Source organism: Neovison vison, chromosome 13 (assembly GCF_020171115.1).
Source record: "Neovison vison isolate M4711 chromosome 13, ASM_NN_V1, whole genome shotgun sequence".
NCBI lineage: Eukaryota > Metazoa > Chordata > Mammalia > Carnivora > Mustelidae > Neogale > Neogale vison.
The window spans coordinates 11,046,937-11,070,191 of NC_058103.1; the positions used below are offsets into that span (position 1 = coordinate 11,046,937).

The window sequence follows — 23,255 nt, forward strand, 5'->3', positions numbered from 1 at the left end:
AAGTGTGAGAATGCAGGCTCCCTGCAGGGTTCAATGTTACTGCAGCAGCAAGGGATGGCTGTTACAATGTAGCTTCATTCCTCAATGTGTCTCTGCTCGGGGTGGCAAGGTTTAACAGACCTGGCAGCCCTGTCCTGCTCAGCCACGGCCAAGTTCAGACTGGCTAGTTTCCAAAGTCCCCACGTGAAAAATGGAACTAGGGAGCATTTGGGAAGGAGCTGCCCCTTTATTTTATAGCCCAAGAATCCAGGGGCCTCAATACAGAAGAAGGGAGCTCCAAAAAAAGCCCAGCTAAGTCACTGGCTCCTCATTTAATTCTATCCTAGCTCAGGTCTAGAAAATAAATGATCAGGCTTCATCTTTAAATACTTCAAAATTCTTCTTCCCATTGCAAGTAGATGTTTGTTTAAAAAGTATATAACCTGGGGCGTCTGAATGGCTCAGTTGGTTAAGCATCTGCCTCTTGATTTCGGCTCAGGTCATAACCTCAGTGTCCCGAGACTGACTCCCGCATCAGGCTCTGCACTGCATGTGAAGCCTACTTGAGATTCTCTCTCTCTCTCTTCTTTTGCCTGCCTCCCCCACCTCAAAATAATAATAATAATAATAATAAGATAAAGCATTAACCTAACTTTTCCCATCAAATCTTAGTTTCCTAATGAGTAAGTACCATTTCACAAATGCCCTATTTTCATTTGAAATACACTTTCACTGATCTCCAGTGTTTTAGCTTTCAGTTTGCTGCTCCTTCCTCTGTTTTCCCTGAATGGGGAATAATGAGTGAGCCTTAACAAACCATTAAATGTACTGAAGAAGAAAAAAAAAAAAAAAGAACTAGTTGATGAAACTTTCTGTATAAAGTGAAAAAAATCTTTGTCCCAAAAACTTACTTCTCTAGTTGCGGGCTTTGCAAGTCTATGCCTTGTCTATTGTCTTTCTTTAAAACAGCATATGCTTTTCACCGGTATACTCTTCATAAAGGAAATTTCCTTCATCAAATCCCTAAGAAAAATTCGCTTAGAAAAGCTAGAATTTTATTAATAAAGACAATATTACTGTTTTAAGTTATCTACAAAGGGCATGAGATTTCCTTTTTAAAACTGAATACCTTTGATATTTCCTCTAAGATGTGACAATTAAAACACTTTTGAATTCTAGTTTTGAATGCTAGTCTATGAAATTCCTCTACGTTTTAACCATAGAGATTTAACTTGTTAAATTTTTTATTTTATCATTTCGCTAATGAAAACTGTAAGCAACTTCAGAATCATGAGGCAGAGTGATTCCTCCCCTAACCTTATCATGGGCTGAGTCCATCACAGTCTATCCAGAGAGTGGTAACAACTGACTGAAACTCTAAAGGGTCATACAATTTTATTTATTTGATGATTGGAAACCAGGCAGGATCAGGATCTGCTTTTCCAGACTTATGTCTTCTTATTCACCCCCGATGCTCAACATTCTTACCAGCTGAGCTACTCCTAGGTCTCAGAACGTAGCCAACACTTGCCCACCTTTGTGTCTTGCTCGGGGTAACACACCTCTCAGCACCCTGACCCCCAGCCAATCTCCTCCCGTAAATCCCAGTCCCCAGGACCCATTCTTCCCACCTATGCCCACCCTCATCTCTCAGCAACTGGATGTGATCTCTACCTTCTGCAAATCCCCAAGGACAAGAGAGGGAGTATGGGAGGGAGGAATGGAGGAAAATTTCCTTTACCATTTCCTAAAATGGGGCAAATTGCAAGGCAGAATTTATTTACTCTTTTGTCAATTTCCCCTAGGAGGAAAAAAAAGCTCCTTGAAGGTGAGTGCTATGTCTTAACCCATTTTTATACCCCTCACAGAATATGAGGCAGTGTCTGACATAGACTAGACCCTTATTCTTCAGAAGTGTCTAAATACACTGAATTCAAATAAATATCTCAGGTAAATATTTCTTCTACACAGGAGGAAAAACTGGTAAGGCCCCCAAAGAGCAAGAAAATAGGGAATATTCCTCTGTGTAAGCTGACCTCTGTCTAACCAAGAGACAATCAGGTACAGGAAGGAAGCCCCGCTTCCATGAGCTTCCTCTGCATTTATTCCAGAGAACCCAATGATCAAGCACTATAAATGAGTTTGCTTTATGTTGCTAGTTCTTTTTTTTTAATAATTTTAAAATTATGTTATGTTAGTCACCATACAGTACATCATTAGTTTTTGACGTAGTGTTCCATGATTCATTGTTTGCATATAACACCCAGTGCTCACACAAAGCATGCCCTCCTTAATACCCACCGCCGGGCTCACTCATCCTCCCACCCCTCTTCTCTGAAACCCTCAGTCTGGTTCCCAGAGTCCATAGTCTCTCATGGTTCATCTCCACCTCCGACTCCCCCCCACCATTTTCCCCTTCCAGGTCCTTAATGTCCTCCATGCTAATCCTTATGTTCCACAAATAACTGAAACCATATGATAATTGTCTTTCTCTGTTTGACTGATTTCACCCAGCATAATCTCCTCCAGTCCCATCCATGCCGATGCAAATGGTAGGTATTCATCCTTTCTAATGGCTGAGTAATTCTCCACTACGGACTACATCTTTATCCATTTGTCTGTTGAAGGGCATCTCAGCTTCTACCACAGTTTGGCTATTGTGGACATTGCCACAATGAACACTGGGGTGCACATGCCTCTTCTTTTCACTACATCTGTATCTTTGGCATAAATATCCAGTATGTTGCTAATTCTAATTATACCACCTCACTGATCTCCTAGCCCATTAACCCAACATCACAGTAGTAGGTGTGTTGTGTGTGCCCACAGCAGAAGGGCTGTAAAGTTGGGGCCAGTGACTAACTCCACACTGTCCTATGCTCCCCATCCCTGCCTTTGGCTCTTCCTATCTCACATCCGGGCCTTTACATCCTCTCCACCAGACCATCCTTCCTGCCCCCAACTCTCCTCCTGATGCACCTGATAGGAACCATTCCATGGCACTGGCACACTCACTCGAGAGGAGAGTTTGCCTGTGTTCACACTATATCTCCCTTCCTTGGCTATATATAAGCTGATGGAGAGTATAAAAATTTCTGATGCACTTTTTGTATGTCCTAGTATTGAAGGTGCCCAGTAAATGTTCAACAGAAACTGCTACTTCCACAACTATTCTTTCCAACAAGGGCATTCCTGTTAAAATAACTGTTCTCTTTGAGTTATGGGGCCTTAATGATCAACAGGCATTTTGCAAGTTAGTGAAGGATGTGAGTTGTTAACCATCTCTAGAAAGAAAGAGAAAGCCCAAAGAGAAATAATTCGGGGTTTTAGGCTGGGACACTAATGGGGGGGGATGAGATGGAGGAGAGGGCCATACAAGAAAGTTTTACCAGTGCTCCCTAGCACTGGACACCTTCTCTTGATACAAATTCAGACCAAGAGATCTCGAGATTTCTCTGCAAGCTGGAGTAGAATTAGAGGGTATCCATGTTGCTTTAGGGATTAGGACATTTCTAGATCCATCTGTGCGTCTTAAATAGGAAGGTCTCTTGGTGTGGATGTTCATTACCTTAAGGCACACTGTAGCAGACATGAATGCCCAGGTTAGCTTTATAACCACACTGGTGTTTTTATGTGCCACGGGGCAGGAACCCCCTAAGACCAATGCATCAATAGGTAGTTAGACTGGAAAGAAAGCAAATCAAGTCTCCTGCACCCAAGCATTAGTCCCCAACTAGTTAGTTATAAGTGATCTTGAGCAAATTATCTAAGCAAAATTAATTAATCCCTGAGGACCTTGGTTTTCCTGTCCATATGTAAAGCAAAAAAAAAAAAAAATCACACTAATACTTCACATATATCCAGAGTTATTGTGAAATCAAAATTAGATTATTTGTATTAAAAACACTTTAATAGATAGAGAGGTACTATACATATATGAAGTGTTATTCTTATTATTATATACCTACCATTGTTTAATTATTCATTCCAGGGCATGAGGAACATGATATAATTAAGTTCCCCATGACCATATAGGGTAATACCAGTTTTTCAATGTTGTGCTATGAAAACCTATCAAAACTACTATATTATACTCAATTAATATTCAACAGGTATTCTGAATCACCAAATATAATTCCTAGTTTTCACAGAATCAGTGAAAAGTTGCCTTATAAATAATTATGATTTTACCAACTTCAGATTAGCTGTTGAAATTGTGTACTTCATCAATTAGGATTGAATAAAGGTTCTGAGCACTTATTGGCATTCACCACAAATGCCTTGTATGAGAGATCAAAAAGCCTGGGCTTGAGGCCCAAATCTGTCACCAACAAGCTTGTGAAAGAGGCTCCTTTCTGGAAACATCAGTTTCCTCTTCTATAAAATGAGAACGTTAACATATCTCTAATATTCCAGTTGTAATTTCCTATGAATTTCATTCACATGAGCTAAGGTCTTTGATCTGACTCACGAAAGTCATAAAGAAATGCAGCTCTCCCATAGCCTTGTGGAATATACCTTCTCCACAAGGGTATTTCTGGTGCAACATTTGCTGTAGGTAATATGTAAAAGCTAAGATCAGAAAGCCGGCCTTCTGAATCCCATGCCAAGAAAACTCAGCCTAAACAGCAATTAAAGTGAACTCTTGCTGCATAATTATAGGACAGAGGCTTTGTTTCAGGCCTGATCAATAAGAGGTCTTGCACAGAGAAGCTCAAGACTCGTACCAAACGAAAGGATGTTCAGTAAGTAGCAAGTCCTTCAGCTTCCATGTAATTACTATCTTAAACCATCCTGTATAATTTTAGGATTATCCTGGCATGTCTTAGTTCCCAAGTTAAAAAATTTACTGTCTAGTAAATAATAATGCAAAAATGAGAAACTAGTCTGAAAGGACCTTATAAGGTAAGCCAGCTACTTCCAAGTCTACGCAAGTTTTTATTATGCTGTGTTGTGTAAATTATCTTTCCAGAAGCTTTAACATTATATTTAATATACATAATGCCCACAGTCAGCCCCATTTCCATCTGGTCCCTTTTGGTAAGACAAGTAGAAGCCTAAAGCCTTTTTTTTTTTTTTTTAAACTTCAGGAAACACATGTATCCATTTTCCCAAAGAGATGTGAGAAGACTTTTAGATTGTGAAAATGGTAAATGAGAATAAGTAAAGACTTTAATTGAATAATTAATTCAAATAAGCCTTAGGACAAAAAGAAAAGATGGGGTAAAATAAAGATAATTTATGAAATTGCTTAAGGTCATCTCAAAAAGACCTCACTGAAGGGGACCTAGATGGACTTCACATTGTAACGGAGCTCAGGATCAGAAGTTCTCACTTTTACTCTCCTTTTAATCCCAGTACGGCTGAGGCCTGAGTGACGCAGAAAACAAGGCAGAGGGACTTGGCCAAAGGTTTGCTAATCCTCCTGTCTCAACAGTTTTAGAAGAGAAAACCCACTCTGGCCAACACCTGCTGTTGGCATCCATAATCTTTGGGGCCTTCTCTTCCCCCCACCCCCACCCCCAGCTACTGCTCTTTCTGGCGTCGTGTTAGTAACACTCAGTGTACGTGATTTGAAAACCTCCTTACTTGAAATTCTCCTTCTGAGGCCACTCTTAAAACTATTCTTAGATGAAAAACCAAATGTTCTATAGCATGATACACAGGTGGTAGTTACCGAGTTTGTTGTCGACAAATAACCACCTATTCAGGTGCTCGCTTCGGCAGCACATATACTAAAATTGGAACAACAAGCCCCTATTCAGAACCCTACGCAATCTTCCCAATACACCGCGTCACCATTTGTGTAGCTAACATTCGGTCTGTGACAGCCTTGGCTGAGGCCCTTCAACCCTTAGGATCCTTCATGATAAACTACAATCTCTCATGGGACACCGAACGGTAGTTACACTGTACCGAGTCGAGTATGATCCTTTGGTCTCCAAACAATCGAAATCCTCCTTTCTCTGAGACACAGAAATGCAGGTAGAGTTGCAAAGAATCAAGAATGGCTACGGGGATGAGTGAATGATGGTGGCTCAAATGTATAACCTCTGAAAATGTCAATGAAATGTTATGTTTTTCCTAGAGCGGATATATATGAACATAATATTTCTATGTGTAAAGACACATACAAATAGAAGTACTATGTATAGGTCTGGTCGTATTGGCTCTCTGGGGAAAAGTGCATATTCGGGTAACATGATAGCTCTTACTGGACCACAAGTTAGTGGGATCCAAGGTCATCTGCCCCTAGTAAGATAGAAAGAATTGCTAGGTCAGGGGCTCAAATGCCTGAGCATCTGGGGTAGGACCCTTCAAGTTTGCAAGTCCTAAATCTAGCACTCTGGCCCAGTTAGAGACACTGCATCCTTCACCTTGACCACCTGGGATAGACACTTGCACACGGCCCTTGCACGTCAGAAGTACCCACCTGGTGTGTGTTCGCGTGTCCCACCGAGAGCCGGAGCAGACTGCTCATGCCTGGTCAACCTCATGGCTTAAAAATCAACAACAACTCTATTGAAATAAGCATTAAAAACAACTTGAGCCTAGAAAACACACTCAGTGCTAACTCACTGGATAGGAGGGGCAGGTTTAAGTTTTGTTTTCCTACTTGTCATTAACATCGCAGAAAAGATGTTTGCGTCACAAAAGCTTTGTGGTTTTATGTGACTTTCCAGAACATTCTTTCGTGTTATTTCCATTCTTAATCTTCAAAATTGTCATGTGAATCAAGTAGCAAGAAAGGACAATAAGTAACCCTGATATCCCAAAGTGGCTGGTTAAGTTAAAAAAGAACTGGGAAATTCATAGAAACTGTAATTTATTTCATCTAGGTGTTGGTTTCTAGGATCTGATTCGGTCTCCTCTGGGGCCTAGAACTCCTACGGGTTATTCTTAAATGACCACTTGCTAGAATTTTGGTTCCCTGAAAAACTGAGTTACTGATCACTTAAAGGGCTTTCATTGACTTCTCCCAAAGTTCACAATACCACATTTTCATAGCTTGTCTAAAATAGAGAAAAAATGCAATAAAAAAAATCAAATCATATTTGTGATTAAAAATGATTATGTTATACAAGGCTGTCTTCCAATAAATGCCAATGGAAAAAGCAAACCTTTCCACTTCCAACAGGACAAGAGGTATGTTTTAGAGTGTTATGTGATGAATTTCACAGCAGTTATTTAAAAATTAAATCACTTGACAAATTTCACAAGTTAAGTACCATATTTAAATATACTCATTCACTAACATGGTGATTTAGTTATGAAATTTTAATTATTTGCTATTCATGAGCCTTTGCTGATCATTAGGGTTCATTTAGTCATTTGGTAATTAAGGGAAAATTGTGCTCTCTTTCAAAGTGCCATATAAAGAAAGACCTTTACAAAACAAGCATACAGGGTCTTTTTTTTTTTAATTGGCAATGAAGCTTATTTTTATTTATAAATAATCTGGTGAAGCTGCACAGAAATTCAACTTCTCCTCAGCCTGGTGTTTTCTTTTCAAAAGCAACCATTATTTTTGGTTCTTCTGGGAGCTTGTTCGGCTTCTCCATCCTACGTGAAAAGCAAATGCATTCCACACTTCCACCCTGTCACCTCAGCTGCCATGGGGTCTGGCCTGTCCTGATCTTTTCCAGGAAGCTCTCAGGTTCCAGGACTGGTGGTATCCCCCTTCCTATCCTAGGACTCAGGAGCAGAGAGGCTGCATCTACGTTTCTGGCCAGGCATGAGTGGATTTGCTGCCTTCTACTGCTGGACCAGGGCTTTGCTTCACCCACACACTGGACAAAGACCCCCACCAGGGCACTGACATTCTTGGGGCGACCCTCTAGGGAATCTGAAGCCCTAACCTAGTGAAGGAGCTCCGTTGACTAAATAAGTTACTCTATGAACATTCAACAGGACAAGTCAGCCTCAGAAAGACATTAAACAGATTTAAAGGAAGGAGGGAAGAAGATACTCAACGAATTTTGGAGGTTAAGGTCTCGGGGAGGGAGAGTGCCCTCTTGGATTCCACAGGCCCCTTCACGCTGTCTCTCAGAGAACGCACACTCTTCTGGCGGTTCCTCGCAAAACGAGCCCTCTTGATCTTCCACAATGCTGCGTCACTGAGGTTAGCGACATTGGTCCTTACAGCCGTGATAGCTTTGCAAAAATAATCAGACGTTATTTTCTTTAACGGACACAACGAGCTTGAAATAACCCAGCTGTGTATATTTTCAGGATTAAAGTACGTCTTTCGTGGACACATGAATCATTCGTGGTGAGTCATAGAAAAAAATCATCACTACTGTCTATCAGGACTATTGCCTGTGAGTCTTCTTACTCAGACCATAAGATTACATTGTCTAAAGTTTTTATCATCACTGGATACACAGTTGACTGACCCACTTTTCCCATCTATTTAGAGCTGTAGGTAACTAACAAGCATGCAAGGGTGAATTTGTGAGATGCAAATGTATCTCAAAAATTGCTCACAAACACTGTAAACGTGACTACTGAATCATATTTAAGGAACACACAGTCATAAAGGGTCACCATAGGTCCTCAAGGAAATGCAAAGGGTTTTGCTTTTGGAATGCCAGAAACCAGTTGATCTACAGATTACTACAGCGTTACTCAATAAATATTTAATAAACTGAGTTCATGAAGTAAGAGCGTCCTCCATAATGGGAAATTAGGCTACATGCAGAGTATGGTCTGCTTATCTAGCAGATGTAAGAATAGGAACTATGGCTGTTTAAAGCAAGTTCTTTGTTCTGCTTACTTGTAGGAAAAGGAAATTCTTTGTTACAATCCAAATGTAGCTGAGCTTCCAAAGAAAGGGTCTCAAATCTGTTGACAAAGAACTCCCAGCTCAAGGCAGGAATATCTTGCTTAAGAAAATGCAGGAGTAAAAGTTTGCTCAGTATTGTGGGTCTGTCTTTAACCACAGTATCAAACTGGAAATCAAGACAGAGACACAGACCCTGGGGCAGAGAGGGGGAAGAAAGTTTAAGTCAGACATAAACATCTAAGTTCCTTCAAAGCAAATACATTAAGCAAAGTCAGTGAAACAAGACAAAACCTCCTCGCTCCATATGTATAATGTGGAATGATCTGATTGAAATGTTCTTTGATTGCAAGTTTGGTAGAAATAAAATGCAGAAGAGGAATTTCTCCCAATTGTAGAATACCTCTTGAATTCTAGTTCAGAAATCTACACTAAATGTAGGTTATTGGTTTTCAGATGCATTCATTAATAACCATTTAATCCAAATGCTCTCAAACCAATGTTTCTTTTTTCAATGTCTGTAGTTTCTATTAAAAGAAGCATACTTCCAAAGCTACATTTGAGAATACACAATACAAGTTTCTAATTTCCTTTCAATGCTAAATGCCATGGTTCTAAAAGAAAGTAAACTCATTTTGTCTTCTTGGAACGTGAGTGGCACACAGAATCTTAAAAAATCAAGTAGAACTAAACTGACCATCCATTTCTCCAATGTATGACTCTGCTTACCATTCCGCCTTTCCTAACTGAATGAAACCTAAAAACCGTAATTCATCCAAGCATTCTATTAATTCATTCAACTCTCAACTCCTGAGTGCCTCCTATGTTCCAGGCGCTGGGCTGGAAGACTACCTAGTCTTTAAGACCAACGGAGTATCCAGAAGACAACTGGGAATTTTTATAAGGGAGGCTGTGGGTCCACAGTCAGCTGAACCACCGAATTGCCCAGATCCTGCACTTTCTTCTTGGTCTCTTTTAGGGGAAGCAGGGTATAGACACAGTTACAGTCAAGAATGTGGACTTTATTATGACTCACAACCTGAGTCTGTTCTGCCACATACTAACCACATGACGCTGAAAAAGCAACCTACTCTACCCCTTCCAACCCTCGGCTTCTCTATCTATAAAATGGGAACCCACAAGGTTATCGTGGGGATTAAATGAGACAATGGAGATGAAACACTTAACCCACTGTCCTGGAAAGACAGTATCTGTTTGACAAATTTTAGCTTTTGCCATTATTATTAGTTTTCATTATAACGACACTGTAATAAGCCGGGAGCCAATGTGGGAAATCAGGAGATCAGGACTTCGGAGGTTCTAGTCTCGGTTCTTCCACTAACTCGCTCTGTGTCCTTTGACGAGTCATGTTACCTCTCTGAGACCTGGTTTCTTCAATTATAAAATTAAGGTGACAAATAAAATAAATAAGGAGCTCTCTCCAGGTCTTGTATTTCATGTTGTTTTGACTTTCATTTTAGTTGGCGTATTTGCCTTCTCAGATCTTGCTTTGATTTATATTATAATTCGTCACAGAGATGATTTCTCTTAGTGTCTAGCCTCTAATGACAAGAGCTCCCAGCCCAGGGACCAGCTACATAGTACAAGATGGACCAGTCGAGTCCATAAATCTGCCACAAAAAATAACATTATATAATTCCTATCTCTGTCAAAAGTGTTTTCACCGTACGGACAAAGACTGAAAAGAAAGTAGTAAGAAGTAAGAACAAAGGGTCTTTAGTAAGGTGTGTTTCTGGGATTTTTTCCCCATTAGAAACTCCCCCACTCTTGCCGTCCTCATCATCAGTCCTGTATGTGCTCAGTAGAGCACCGTCCACAGAGCACACAACACACATCCAAGGGACGTCACCTGCAATGCTGGCCTCTTTATGGTGTCAAGCAGGAGACCGGCCCTGGTAGCCACCGCTGGGTTGACATCCTCCACAGCCGTGAGAAAGCAGCAGAAGGCATGTGCCAGGGAGTACTTCAGCAGGTGGTTTTTGGTCACTGAGTGAATATCCAAAAATCTACAAATTACAGCCACTTTTTCCACTGCAGTGTAAAAGGAGAGGAAAAAAAAAAAAAAACGGACATTTACTTAGACAAGAATGGAACCCACAAAGAAAAAGACAACTCTGGGTCCCCCACACCCTGCTTTGAGAAACCAAAAGGAAATTCTTTTTTTTTTTAAGATTTTTTTTTTATTTGTTCATTTGACAGAGAGAGATCTCAAGTAATTAGAGAGGCAGGCAGAGAGAGAGGGGGAAGTGGGCTCCCCACTGAGCAGAGAGCTCGATGAGGGACTCAATCCCAGGACCCTGAGATCATGACCTGAACCAAAGGCAGAAACTTTACCCACTGAGCCACCCAGGTGCTCCCAAAAGGAAATTCTGATGCTGCCTTCTTGAATGTCCCATTTTATCTGTGTGACAGAGACCATTTCTACCTAGTACAGTACTTTTCTGCTGGGCAGACTTGATTTAACTGTGGGTTGTCTTTTTATTATTTTTTTTTATGGTATTCCTCATTGTTTAACTCAAACTATACCTCAAAATACTCAAAATGCCTCCACGCTCATTTCTTTGTCCATTCCAGGCCCTTCTGCAGACCATACAGGGAGACAGGAGGTGCCAGACTTTGCTTTAGATTCTGGACCCCCTAATACCCTGAAGAACCATATGCTCCTGGCACCTTGATCTTGGACTTCTCAGCAACCAGAACTGTGAGAAAATAAATGTCTGCTGTTTAAGTGCCCCCAGACAGTGGTATTAGCAAATGTGTAACAGTTAACCCACCTAATGGAACTTCCATTTCTTGGTCACATTTTGGAGACACTGAAACACAGAGAACCATTCTGAACACCATGGCATTGTGGGCCCTCCTTGCTGCTCCCAAGGATGGGAGTCCTAGCAGACTGGGGTGACAGTGAAGGCAGCCAATGCGAGGCTAAGAGAACATGCCCAGGTTCCTTCCTTACCATATTCCTTTGAGAACTTGCCATTCTCAGCACCAGGAAATCATACCCATCACTGCCCCAGACTTGATCCCTGATGCTTCAGCGGAAAGGGTCTAACAGCAGAGATTCTCAAACATCACTGAATTACCTGGGAACCTTGTTAAAAATGTACATTCCTGGCCTTACCCCATAAAATTCTAATTCAGTAGGTCTAGGAGTGGGGCCCAACCACCTGTGTGTTTAAGGAACACTCCCAGTTACTTTGATACAAGTAACTTATTGCATTATGTCATATTATATATTATATTGACTACATAATATCAGGTATCATGTTAACTGTATAATTTATCATTCAAGCCAGGATCCATTTGAGAGTAAACAAGCATACAATTAATAACTATACCTAGACAACAGGCATAAACTAGGACTATCCTAGGCAGACCGGAACAGGGCCATCCTACCTAAGGACCACTCTGCAAAATACTATTATAAAGCAAAATACTATTAGAAAGCAAGCTCAGTTAAGCAGAATCACCAAAGAACACTAGAAAGGAAGGCAGTACTCTTTAAAAAGAAAGGAGGAGGGAAACCTGGGTGGCTAAGTCAGTTGAGCATCCAACTCTTAATTTTGGCTCAGGTCATGATCTCAAGCCCTGCATCAGGCTCTGCAATCAGTGCAGAGTCTGCTTGAGATTCTCTCTCCCTCCCCGTGCCTCCCCACTTGTGTGCATGCTCTCCCTCTCTCCCTCTAAATAAATAAATAAGTAAATAATAACATTTTTAAAAGAAATATAGAAAGGAGGGTCAACAAGGGACATCGTGACTGGACATCTGGTTTACCTTGTGACCCCCAGAGAATTTTTAAGCTAATACAGAGGTACCTGCTTCAAACCTCATCTTCCAGTCTTTGCTGTTGAAATTGCCATTTATGATTGTCCAGAAGATGTCAGCACCATGAGGAAGTGACAAAGCATGGAGAAGCAGAGGAACTGCCAATGAAGATAGTTGGGAGAACTCAGATTTGACAACTCTCCACAGGCTGAGGAAGCAAGAAGCAAAGTGGTTACTGTTATGATAACCTTTCTAGAAAGCAAACACAATTATCTCAGTTTATGGAATCTGTCGTTAACAGGCAGCTGGTAGGGATGCTTTCTGATACTCATCCACAAGACTATAAACCTCTGATAAACCTTTCCTAAATCTGTTCTGTTCATTTTCTTAAAGAAATTGCTTCTATGTAACAACACAGAAAAACACTACTTAATACTATATTTTAATATAAAAAATAAAAATTATATATTAGAAATTCAAGTATATAAATGAGCAATGACTTAAAAATATACAAAATTTATATTAGTTCTGTTAAGAACTAATTCTGTTAAAGTGATTTTTTTAAAAGATTTTATTTATTTACTTGAGGGAGAATGAGTGAGAGAAAGCATGATAAAGGAGAAGGTCAGAGGGAGAAGAAGACTCCCCAAGGAGCTGGGAGCCCGATGTGGGACTCGATCCTGGAAGTCCGGGATCATGACCTGAGCCGAAGGCAGTTGCTCAACCAACTGAGCCACACGGGTGCCCCTAAAAGTGATCTTTTAAAAATTTTTCTTATAGTGAATATCTGGAGAGATTTATTGAGTTTGCCTGCCCAGCAGCCTTTCCTCTTTATTCTAGCAAAGAACAACTCTATTTCTATTAAGAACAACCTCTCCACCAACTGGCAGGGCTGTCAGTCAACGTCCTTCCCTTCTTTATCATAAGAGAGAACACAAAACTGGGTTGATCAAGGTAGTTGAAGGAAACAAACTATATGTAGCACTGCTAGAAAACCATCCCAGTGACAAAAAAGCCTGGATTTCACCAGTTCTCTAGGGCTTTCCCAATTCTCTAGGGCAGCCTTCTTTGAAATCAGGAAGATAGTGTCCTTCCCCAGATCCCTTGATTTTTCATCATGGCTTTTGTGTCAGGGTAGTACTTTGAGGAAAAAACTGGGTTATGTAGCTCAAAGGCTGAGCCAGAAATCCCACAGCACCAGCAATCAATGGGGCCTGGGGAAATGTCCTGTAGAGGCTGCCTTTATTTACCTGTTTGTTTGTTTGTTTGTTTGGGGCAGGGCAGAGGGACAGAAAGAGAGAATCTCAAGTAGGCTCCATGCTCAATGAGCTGCCCAATACAGGGCTTGATAAGATCATGATAAGATCATGACCTGATAAGATCATGACCTTAGCTGAAATCAAGACTCAGACACTTGAAAGAAGTTCCTGTGGCTGATGTTGAAGAGGTTACTGCTTACGTTCTCCTCTAGGATTTTGATAGATTCCTGCCTCACGTTGAAGTCTTTTATCCATTTCATTTATGTATGGTGAAGGAGAAGGAAACAAAAGTAAGAATGAACTTTTGGGACTTCATCAAGATCAGAAGCTTCTGCACAGCAAAGGAAACAGTCAACAAAACAAGGAGGCAACCCACGGAATGGGAAAAGATATTCACAAATGACACTACAGACAAAGGGCTGATATCCAAGATCATAAAGAACTCCTCAAACTCAACACACCAAAACAGATAATCATGTCAAAAAATGGGCAGAAGGCATGAACAGACACCTCTTCAAAGAAGACATACAGATGGCTAACAGACACATGAAAAAATGTTCATCATCATTAGCCATCAGGGAGATTCAAATCAAAACCACATTGAGATATCACCTTACACCAGTTAGAATGCCCAAAATTAACAAGACAGTAAGCAACAACTCTTGGAGAAGATATGGAGAAAGGGGAATCCTCGTACACTGTTGGGGGAATGTAAGTTGGTGCAGCCACTTTGGGAAACAGTGTGGGGATTCCTTAAGAAATTAAAAATAGAGCTACCTTATGGCCTGGCAATTGCACTACTGGCTATTTAACCCAAAGATACAGATGTAGTGAAAAAGGCCATCTGTACCCCAATGTTCATAGCAGCAACAGCCACAGTTGCCAAACTGTAGAAAGAACCAAGATGCCCTTCAACAGATGGATGGATAAAGAAGATATGGTCCATATACACAATGGAATATTATGCCTCCATCAGGAAGGATGAATACCCAACTTTTGTATCAACATGGACAGGACTGGAATAGATTATGCTGAGGGAAATAAGTCAAGCAGAGAGAGTCAATTATCATATGGTTTCACTTACTTGTGGAGCATAAGGAATAACACAGAGGACATTAGGAGATGGAGAGGAGAAGGGAGTTGGGGGAAATCGGAGGGAGAGACAAACCATGAGAGACTGTGGACTCTGAGAAACAAACTGAGGGTTTTGGAGAGGAGGGAGTGGGGGGGTTGGATGAGCCTGGTGGTGGGTATCATGGAGGGCACGTATTGCATGAAGCACTGGGTATGGTGCATAAAAAATGAATTTTGGAACACTGAAAAAAAAACAATTTTTTTTAAATTTTTAAAAATTAAAAAAAAAAAAGGGTCAGACACTTAATGAACTGAGCCACCCTGACGCCCCCTATAGAGGTTGTTTTAACAACAAAAGTTGGCCTACTTAGTAGTCCCACTCCAGAGAATGAAGAGAGCTTCTGCCTAACTCGCAATCCTACTCCTTCATGGCTTTTGCCTGGACTTGTTCATCTATCTGTTCAGATCAGTCCTACTCTTCCCCACATCCAAGTCAGCCGGGCCTACCCTTCTACCGGCTCCTCCCATTCCACCTGTAGAACTCCCATTTTATCATGAGGAAACTTTTGCAGACTCTCCACTTTTTCCATTCTATGTTCTGTACTGGGTTGAACAGTGTCCCCACCCAAGATACTCCTAATCCTGACTAAGACTTCCTTTCCTTCTTTTTCATATTCTTCTTCCAAACATCAATCCTCTTCTGATTTCATTTGCCTCCCATCTTAGATTGGATCTCAGAGGCAACCGTTTCCTCCTGCAAAATTCCTCGTTCCCACTTCCACCATAATCAAATCACAAATTCCTACTCCTGAATAAACCCACATTGCCCCCCTTTTCTCATCCACTCCCAGGCTCCAGCACTAACTTGGTCCTACTAATTCCTACTAACTTCTACCACAAGCTGGTGCTAGCTAAACTCAGCTTGACACAACAGCAGGCCAATCTTAGATTATTTCTTGTTGACACCTTACTGAGTTCCTCCATGAGCGATTCCATACATTTTTCCATGTTCCTTGAGCTCCCGACATAATCTCTATTCTCTTCCCTCTCAAGAAAAGACATCAGGACACACTACTCTTAAGGTTCAGTAATGAGCTTCTCTTGACACTTCATTTCTCTTTTCCTTAAAATATATCTCCTTTCAGGGGCACCTGGGTGGCTCAGTGGGTTAAGCTGCTGCCTTCGGCTCAGGTCATGATCTCAGGGTTCTGGGATCAAGTCCCACATCGGGCTCTCTGCTCAGCGGGGAGCCTGCTTCCCTCTCTCTCTCTCTGCCTACTTGTGATCTTTCTCTGTCAAATAAATATATATGTATATATATATATCTCCTTTCAAAGAAAAGAGCCTCCCTCCTCTCTTCCGCCCACCCTTCATTCTTGATCATATACTCTTGTCTTCCAGGACCTCACTCTACCAGCTACTCCCTTTCCTCTGATCCCTTTCACTGACCATAAATATTTTCAGATCTTTATCCTAAAAATCCTTGACATCCTCTCAATGCCCATCCAAATGGACATTGAAACCAAGTATCTTGGTTTATCCAAGATCTTGGTCTACATTATACTAGTTGTTTGAGGCTATTATGAAGAGCACCCCTTCTTCACTCTCAAAAGTAAATAATGTGAAGAATAAATTATGTGGTCACCTTCTGTATAAATAACATTCACCCCGGGGCACCTGGGTGGCTCAGCAGTTTAAAGCCTCTGCCCAGGGTCCTGGGATCGAGCCCCGCATCGGGCTCTCTGCTCAGTGCAGAGCCTGCTTCTCTCTCTCTCTCTGCCTGCCTCTCTGCCTACTTGTGATTTCTGTCTGTCAAATGAATGAATAAAATCTTAAAAAAAAATAAATAACATTCACCCCCTTCCAAACTAGACTACAAATTCCCAAAGTACTTAGGATGATAATCTATATATATCAAGCCCCCAGTGATATCTGTTGAATGAATGAATAAACAAAGGGAAAAAAATGTGTGAAAAGACAGTCTCAAGTCAGTTTTGTCACCAAGTTAACCAAGCCAACCTCTTCTTTCTTCTTACCACCTCATTCTCTTACATTTAAATGAGGATACTATTTTTCTGACTTACCTTCAGGAAGACTCTAATAGTTACTTTGAGTTATTTTCTTCCTAAGCAGGAAAACATTATCTAAATCCAGGACAATATTTTATTATTTTTCTCAAAATGCTTCTGCAGTCTCTAAAAATACTATATCAGACAATATGTGGAGAGGTTTTTGGTGTCTATTGGAAGTTCTACTTCAAGTAAGAAATCAAGTAAGTCTTTGGTATTAATATTATACTACATGATACAACATAAATAGTGATTTAGTAATGTTGACATTTTTCTAAGGGACACTATACCATTAAGATGTCCAACAACTGATAAAACAAATAATCTTTATTTTGCCGTCTCTATTTCCATAGTGTCTAGCAAAACAAATTACTATTCTTCATGTTGACACACTTAAATGTTAGACTTGGCAAAAGAAATGAAAGTTATTCCTATAGGCAGCTTGTCCTGGCTAATAGGAGTGGCCCAAATGAGTTGGTAAGTCTTGTCCTGACATTGATTTTCACAACTAAAGCCTAAAATATAAACAACAACAACAAAAACCTGCTAGGATGACACACCTTGCAATCAACATATGATCCTGAATGTAGGCTAAAAATTGAGGATGGTCTTTTCTAGCAATGTATAAACACTCTCCATGTAGACAGAGAATCTTCAGGCAATTGAGCATATTAAAAAGGATGTCTGGCTCTTCAAACTTTGCCATTTCCTACACAAAGAAACACATGGTTACTACTGAGTTATCTAAAAGAGCATCAAAATATGTCAAAAATACGTCAAAAAAAATACCTGGAAAATAGTGTATATTAGCCTCAAAGTTACAGGAAGCTGTTGGTAGCAAAACTTTCTCTCAGTGTCATTCTTTATTGCTGGAAAGAAATAATTACATGAGGGTTAGCCTAGTTTCTCCTTTACCCCACCACTCATGACCTGATCAAGACCATAAAACCAAAAGGACTGAAAATAAAGACACGATATGTTAAAAGGCATTTTGTGGAATATTTTTATTTGCTTCTCCAAGGTGGCATATACCCCTTCTGTGATGCCAGTGCAGGAAACCTTCTAGATTCAGGGCTCTCAGCTTCCATGTAGCCCACCATATATATTCAGATGTCCTTGGCTCCCTAAAGCAACCCCAGCCTGGTCCTGTGCTCCTGTGGGCAGGGAGTTCTGTTGCCACTGAAGGGGCCTGGCCTTTGGCTAGGTACACCTTTCTTATTGAAAGGGAGATAAGAATGTCTTAAGGAGATGTTCACTTTGTGTTAGCACCTAAGGAAGAATTTATCCCATGGAATCATGTCAAAGGGACTGTCTGAAAGAAGCTAGGCATATTCAAATCAGAACAACTACTCATGGTTTTAATCTTCTTGTGAGTCTCTCTAATACCTTTGCCCCTGCAGGTGGGATGGCAATATATGGTACCTGAGACGTGCTGGAGAAAAGAATTCACAAGTTAACCAGATGCAGACACTAGTGTAAAACATTTTCAAATCACCGTTCTAAGTTTTGGCAATCCCTGGAACCAGAGACAATGGGAGTCGAACTCTCTTGGAATATATACTAATCAGTTCTCTTGGAGTATATACTAAAAGTTCTGCTTTCATGTATTTTAAATACTTGTTACCGACCCTTGAGTCTATTTTTTCTAGAAAGTGTGAGAGTTTTAAAAGTATTTTTAGTGGAGGATATATCTAAAAGCTATAAGAAATGGAAACCAGGCCACAAAAGCAGAAACAGGAAACAGTCTGAAAGGAAGGAGGAATCACAGAACACATGTTGATCGAACACGTTTGCTCTGACAGAGGAGCTCAAGACCACGGCCTGGAGGCCCACAGAGCAGAAGCAGGACTGGGCTCAGAGCAGCAGGGAAGGCTGGTCTTGGAGGAAGATTAAGGCAGAGACAATTTATAACTGTGACCTGCAACACAGCAGGGAAAAAAGGCAGGAAAATAGACCACAGGCTGAAGTCGTGTTTGAGGGAGATGAACAGAGCAGATGTTTAAGCAAGGAGAAGAGTCATTCATACAAAAAACTGCTTTATTTTAACCACTGTTCATATAAAACGCTCTGAATAAGTAAAAGGAGCGGTTAAGTGATTTGTGTGCCATCGTGGGTTTAAAAAATATATTTATATACAAAGAGTACAGGTTATTGGATCCTAAGTGACATCCTTGCTTCCTTTAGGCGTTAATGCCTGACAGAAACAAGCCCTAGGCCCGGGTCTCAGAAAGGCATTAATTCCAAGTTATCCAGGACACCCGGTTTCAAGTCTCAATCCTGCCACCAACTAGTTGTTCAGTATTTGGAGTTCCAGTTCCCAGATCTCTGCCCCAGCTACACACAGAATTGGGGGTGGGTGGTGGAGCTCATTCATTCTGTTTCAACTCCTCAGACGGTCCCAATGTTCCATTACAGCCTGGAGCCACATATAAGCCTAAAGCGTAAACCAGGAAGGAGGGCTACAAGCTGCACCACCAGGGCACGTTTAACCCACCTAGGATGTCTTTTCCTCATGTGCAAAGTGAGACGGCTGAATTAGATCAACAGGTTTCCAAGCTTTATTCTATGGGTGATTTGGGTTAAAAAAAAAAACCTCACTTAGAACTCCAACGTATGAAATAGAGCAGGTGAGCACACTCGGGGTGAAGAGGGCGGGCAGCCGGGGCTGTTGGTCAGGACTTGCCCCTGTCTTCCCACCCTTCACCACCCCAAATAAGGAAGGTCCAAAGGAAACAACACGGAGGTTGCACAACTCCAAGGACATGCTGAGAACCAATGAAGTAGGTCATCTCAGAGGTACTTTCCATTTTTAGTTTTCCGTGGTTCTAAACAGAGTGATCCAAGATATTCACACTCAGCTGGTCACGTGCACAACTAACACAGAAGCAGTTAGTTCTGACCAAGCATTTCAAAGTAATGAGACTAATGTCTTACTCAGACCCAGGGCTGTAATGCAGCCCAGAGTCACTGTTGGATGCTCGCTGAAGGAATGACGGAAAGCCCAGAATTCCCAAACTTTGGTTCTGGGGGTGAGCTACCTGGTTCAAGATAATGGAAGCAGGAAGATAAAAAATGAGTCATGTTTACGCCAGGTCCTATACAAATTCCCAAATTGCTATAGTGCAGATCTAGAAATCAAGCTTCCCCAAAGGCACATGGGCTCACATATGAAATTCCCCAAACTCCTTCAGACTATGAAAAGCTACAGTAGGATTCCCAGCCTGCCTGCCATTCTGCAGCCCCTAATTAGGCCACACATAGCCTGCAAGCAAACCAGAAAGAGGTCATCCTTCCTCTAGCTCTGCGCAAAGCCAACCAGCCTCAGAGCACAAAGCATTCCGCTAGACAGTGTGAGCCTGTCCGGAGACCAGGTAGAGCCCCTAGGGACAGAAGCTGCATGAGGTCAAGCTCCTTCAGCTCTATCCCAAAACACTCTGCCTTGGCCAAACGGCCTAAGTGGCCATGAAGAGTGCAGCACCCTCCGCTCAGTCGTCCAGCCTGGTTCATGGCAACTTCTCCACGAGAACCTGCTACACCTTAAGCAGAAGGTGCTGCTCACATGGTGGGTTCTGTTGATAAGAAGCACGTGCTGCCAGAAAGCAGCTCAGTGACCTCTGCTCTGCTAGAAGTAACATCCTGGGAAATGGGTCATTTGCACCAGTCTCCACTTGAGAAGCCAAATTTGAACTTGCCCAAGTCGACAGTAATCTAAAAAACACCAGGGTTCTGAACATCAATATCATGCTAACTGGCATAGGCCAGAGTTCACCTACCAGCATGTTCCGTGGGCTCGGTGCAATCGCCTGGGTTCTCCCCATGCCTGGTTGCTGGATTCTCCTCCTCCTCACCTTCAGGGCCTATAATAAACTCTGGTCTGGAAGAAAGGAGGCTATCCTCAAGGCTGTCTGTGGGCTCCTGGAACAAACAGGACAAGCAGACAGGTGAGCAGCCTGCTGGGGATGTCAAGGGTTCTGCTCAGCTCCACAAAGATCCGCTGAGTGCCTGCTGTGTCCCAGCCCTGTGCTGAGCCCTGAAGGACAAAGGCACCTGCCTCAGAAGAAATGTGAGCTCACTTCCATAATAATTACAGGGACTTTGGATCAGCTGTCACTAAAACATTTTCATTCCCTTGAAAGAGATATGGAAAAACCTCAAAAACATTACATCGCCCTAGGCCTGCCTTCCCTATGATCATGTCCCATGTACCAAGTGATTCTAATCCATGCACATTTTGTTCAGTACCAGTACTTAACTAGCAGGGAGTAAATACGGGGTTCACAGTAATATATTAGGATACACACACTGATGGGGCACCTGGGTGGCTAAGTGGGTTGCCTCTGCCTTTGGCTCAGGTCATGATGTCAGGGTCCTGGGATAGAGCCCCACATCAGGCTCTCTGCTCAACAGGAAGCCTGCTTTTCCCCCTCTCTCTGCCTGCCTCTCTGCCTACTTATGAACTCTGTCAAATAAATAAATAAATAAAATCTTTAAAAAAAAAAAAAAGATAGACACACTGGTTGTCCGAATACGTTAAATTTTTAGGAGCCAGAAATCGCTGTAATGTATGCTTTAAAGTGAGTTAGGTATGGCAAGCCAGGTGTCTGTTGACACAGGAACAGAGAGACAAACCGTGTTACATACACGCAGTGAAACGTAAGTCAGCCTTACAAAGAAAGGAAGTCTGACACCTGCTATGTGAGGGACCCTTTGGGACACAGTGCTAAGTAAAACAAGCCTGCCCTAAAAAGGACAATTATTGCATGATTCCAGATAAATGACGGGTCTACAGTAGTCAAATTCAAAGATGCAGAAAGTAGAATGGAGGTGTCCTTGGGCTTGAGTGGGGGAGGAGGGAAACAGGAGGTTCTTGTTTAGTGAGTACAGAATTTCAGTTTTGCAAGATGACAAAGTTCTGGAGATGGATTGCACCACGTGACTATAGTATGCACGATGTATTTACAGACAATACATGTCAGATACAATACATATGTATAAAACCAGCTGCAGAAATAGGTAAAATTGGGAAGATTAAAAGAGAGAGAGAGCACTAGTTACAGCTGCCGCTTAAAATATCCATCTCCAGTTAAGCTCCAATTCCAGCCTTTTTCTTTCCTTCAAGTCCCACTTCAAATATTCTCCTCTAAAATCATACTCTATTAGCTAACAATTTAACTAGTACATGTTTTTTTCAAGAATTATTTGACAGCCAGCTCAAGACTGATGGAGCACCCAAGGGACACGGGGGCTGCGAGGGCCCTGGAGAATATCTCCGCCAACTTCCCAGTTTTGCTCAGCCTGACCCTTTCCCTAGGTCACCCATGAGCAAGGCACAAAATCACATTGTAAAGCGAGCTTCACGCAGTTTGCTACGGCAAAGTGTTCCCTGCTGATAACCCGCAGGTCTGGAATCATCCTCTCTAATGGCAGGGACTGGTGTCGCCCATCTTGAGCTCAAGCCTCCTGCTAGCCCCTCCGCCCCATTGTCGCCCACTTGTCCCAGGAAGAGGACTGAAGAGCAAAGAAGGCTGACCCGCACGGTGGGCACCCAGAAGTTTGGAAAGTTCTACGAAATAGCCCTCTTTTACTGATGAGCATCTCTCCCATAAACACTCGGGAGAGGAAAACGGAATCCTTCAGCTTCCAAATGTGTTATTCTCGGCCCGTGACAAGTGCATGACAAAGCATCATGTGCACGGGAGAATGGTTTCATGGCTCGGTTTCTCTATACTTATGCTTACTCCTCCCTGTTTCCCAGGATGGAGCTGGGAAGACAGACACAAAACAGAAAGCCCTCCAGGGATAGGACGGGGTCAGGGCCTCTGCCTCCATCTCTTTACCCTCTCATGCTCTCCCTGAACCAGAGTCTGTACCTGACACAGCCGCATCCTCAGCTGATCCTGTTCTTAAACCACAGGCTATGGGAGCCCATGGTTACTGCCATCCCCAAGGGCACAGGCGACCCTCCCTCTTGGGATTCCCTGGGCACATTTCAGTCCTGTATCTTTCCTCTCTCCTCCTGACGCGATCGGCTATTCCTTCCTTTTCTAAACTGCCTTCTTCCTTAGTTTTGGAGTCCTTGCTCTTTCTCATTGTTTCCCCTGTGTCTCTGGCCTCATCTCAATTTATTTCTAAGTCTTCAGTTCCCCTGTTTTCCCTCTTAAGAGCTGGTCCTTCCCAGAACGCTAGCCATGGCTAGCTAGCATTTCTCTTCTCATTCCACACATCCCAGCACAATATGTGGGCGACTCCAAACGTTTACCTACTCCTGACCTTCCTCCAAAAAACCAGATCCACATACCTGACAG

The 23,255-nt window shown here is 42.0% G+C and overlaps 1 protein-coding gene across 8 annotated transcripts in view; it reads right to left on the minus strand.

Moving 5' to 3' along the window:
• The window catches only part of UNC79 (unc-79 homolog, NALCN channel complex subunit), a 240,734-nt gene that overhangs the window by 88,835 nt on the left and 128,644 nt on the right, over positions 1-23,255 (minus strand). For 4 of the 8 annotated variants that reach the window (XM_044230469.1, XM_044230471.1, XM_044230470.1 and 1 more), the window contains exons 20-27: positions 20,724-20,865; positions 17,740-17,819; positions 17,511-17,659; positions 12,599-12,756; positions 10,632-10,813; positions 8,756-8,957; positions 7,954-8,133; positions 6,413-6,478 (exon numbers count right to left, since the gene is read on the minus strand). In XM_044230469.1, coding sequence (XP_044086404.1) covers positions 6,413-6,478; positions 7,954-8,133; positions 8,756-8,957; positions 10,632-10,813; positions 12,599-12,756; positions 17,511-17,659; positions 17,740-17,819; positions 20,724-20,865 — 1,159 coding nt within the window. The remainder of the gene's footprint in view (positions 1-6,412; positions 6,479-7,953; positions 8,134-8,755; positions 8,958-10,631; positions 10,814-12,598; positions 12,757-17,510; positions 17,660-17,739; positions 17,820-20,723; positions 20,866-23,255) is intronic. The other 4 variants (XM_044230474.1, XM_044230473.1, XM_044230472.1 and 1 more) reach the window with 1 other exon arrangement.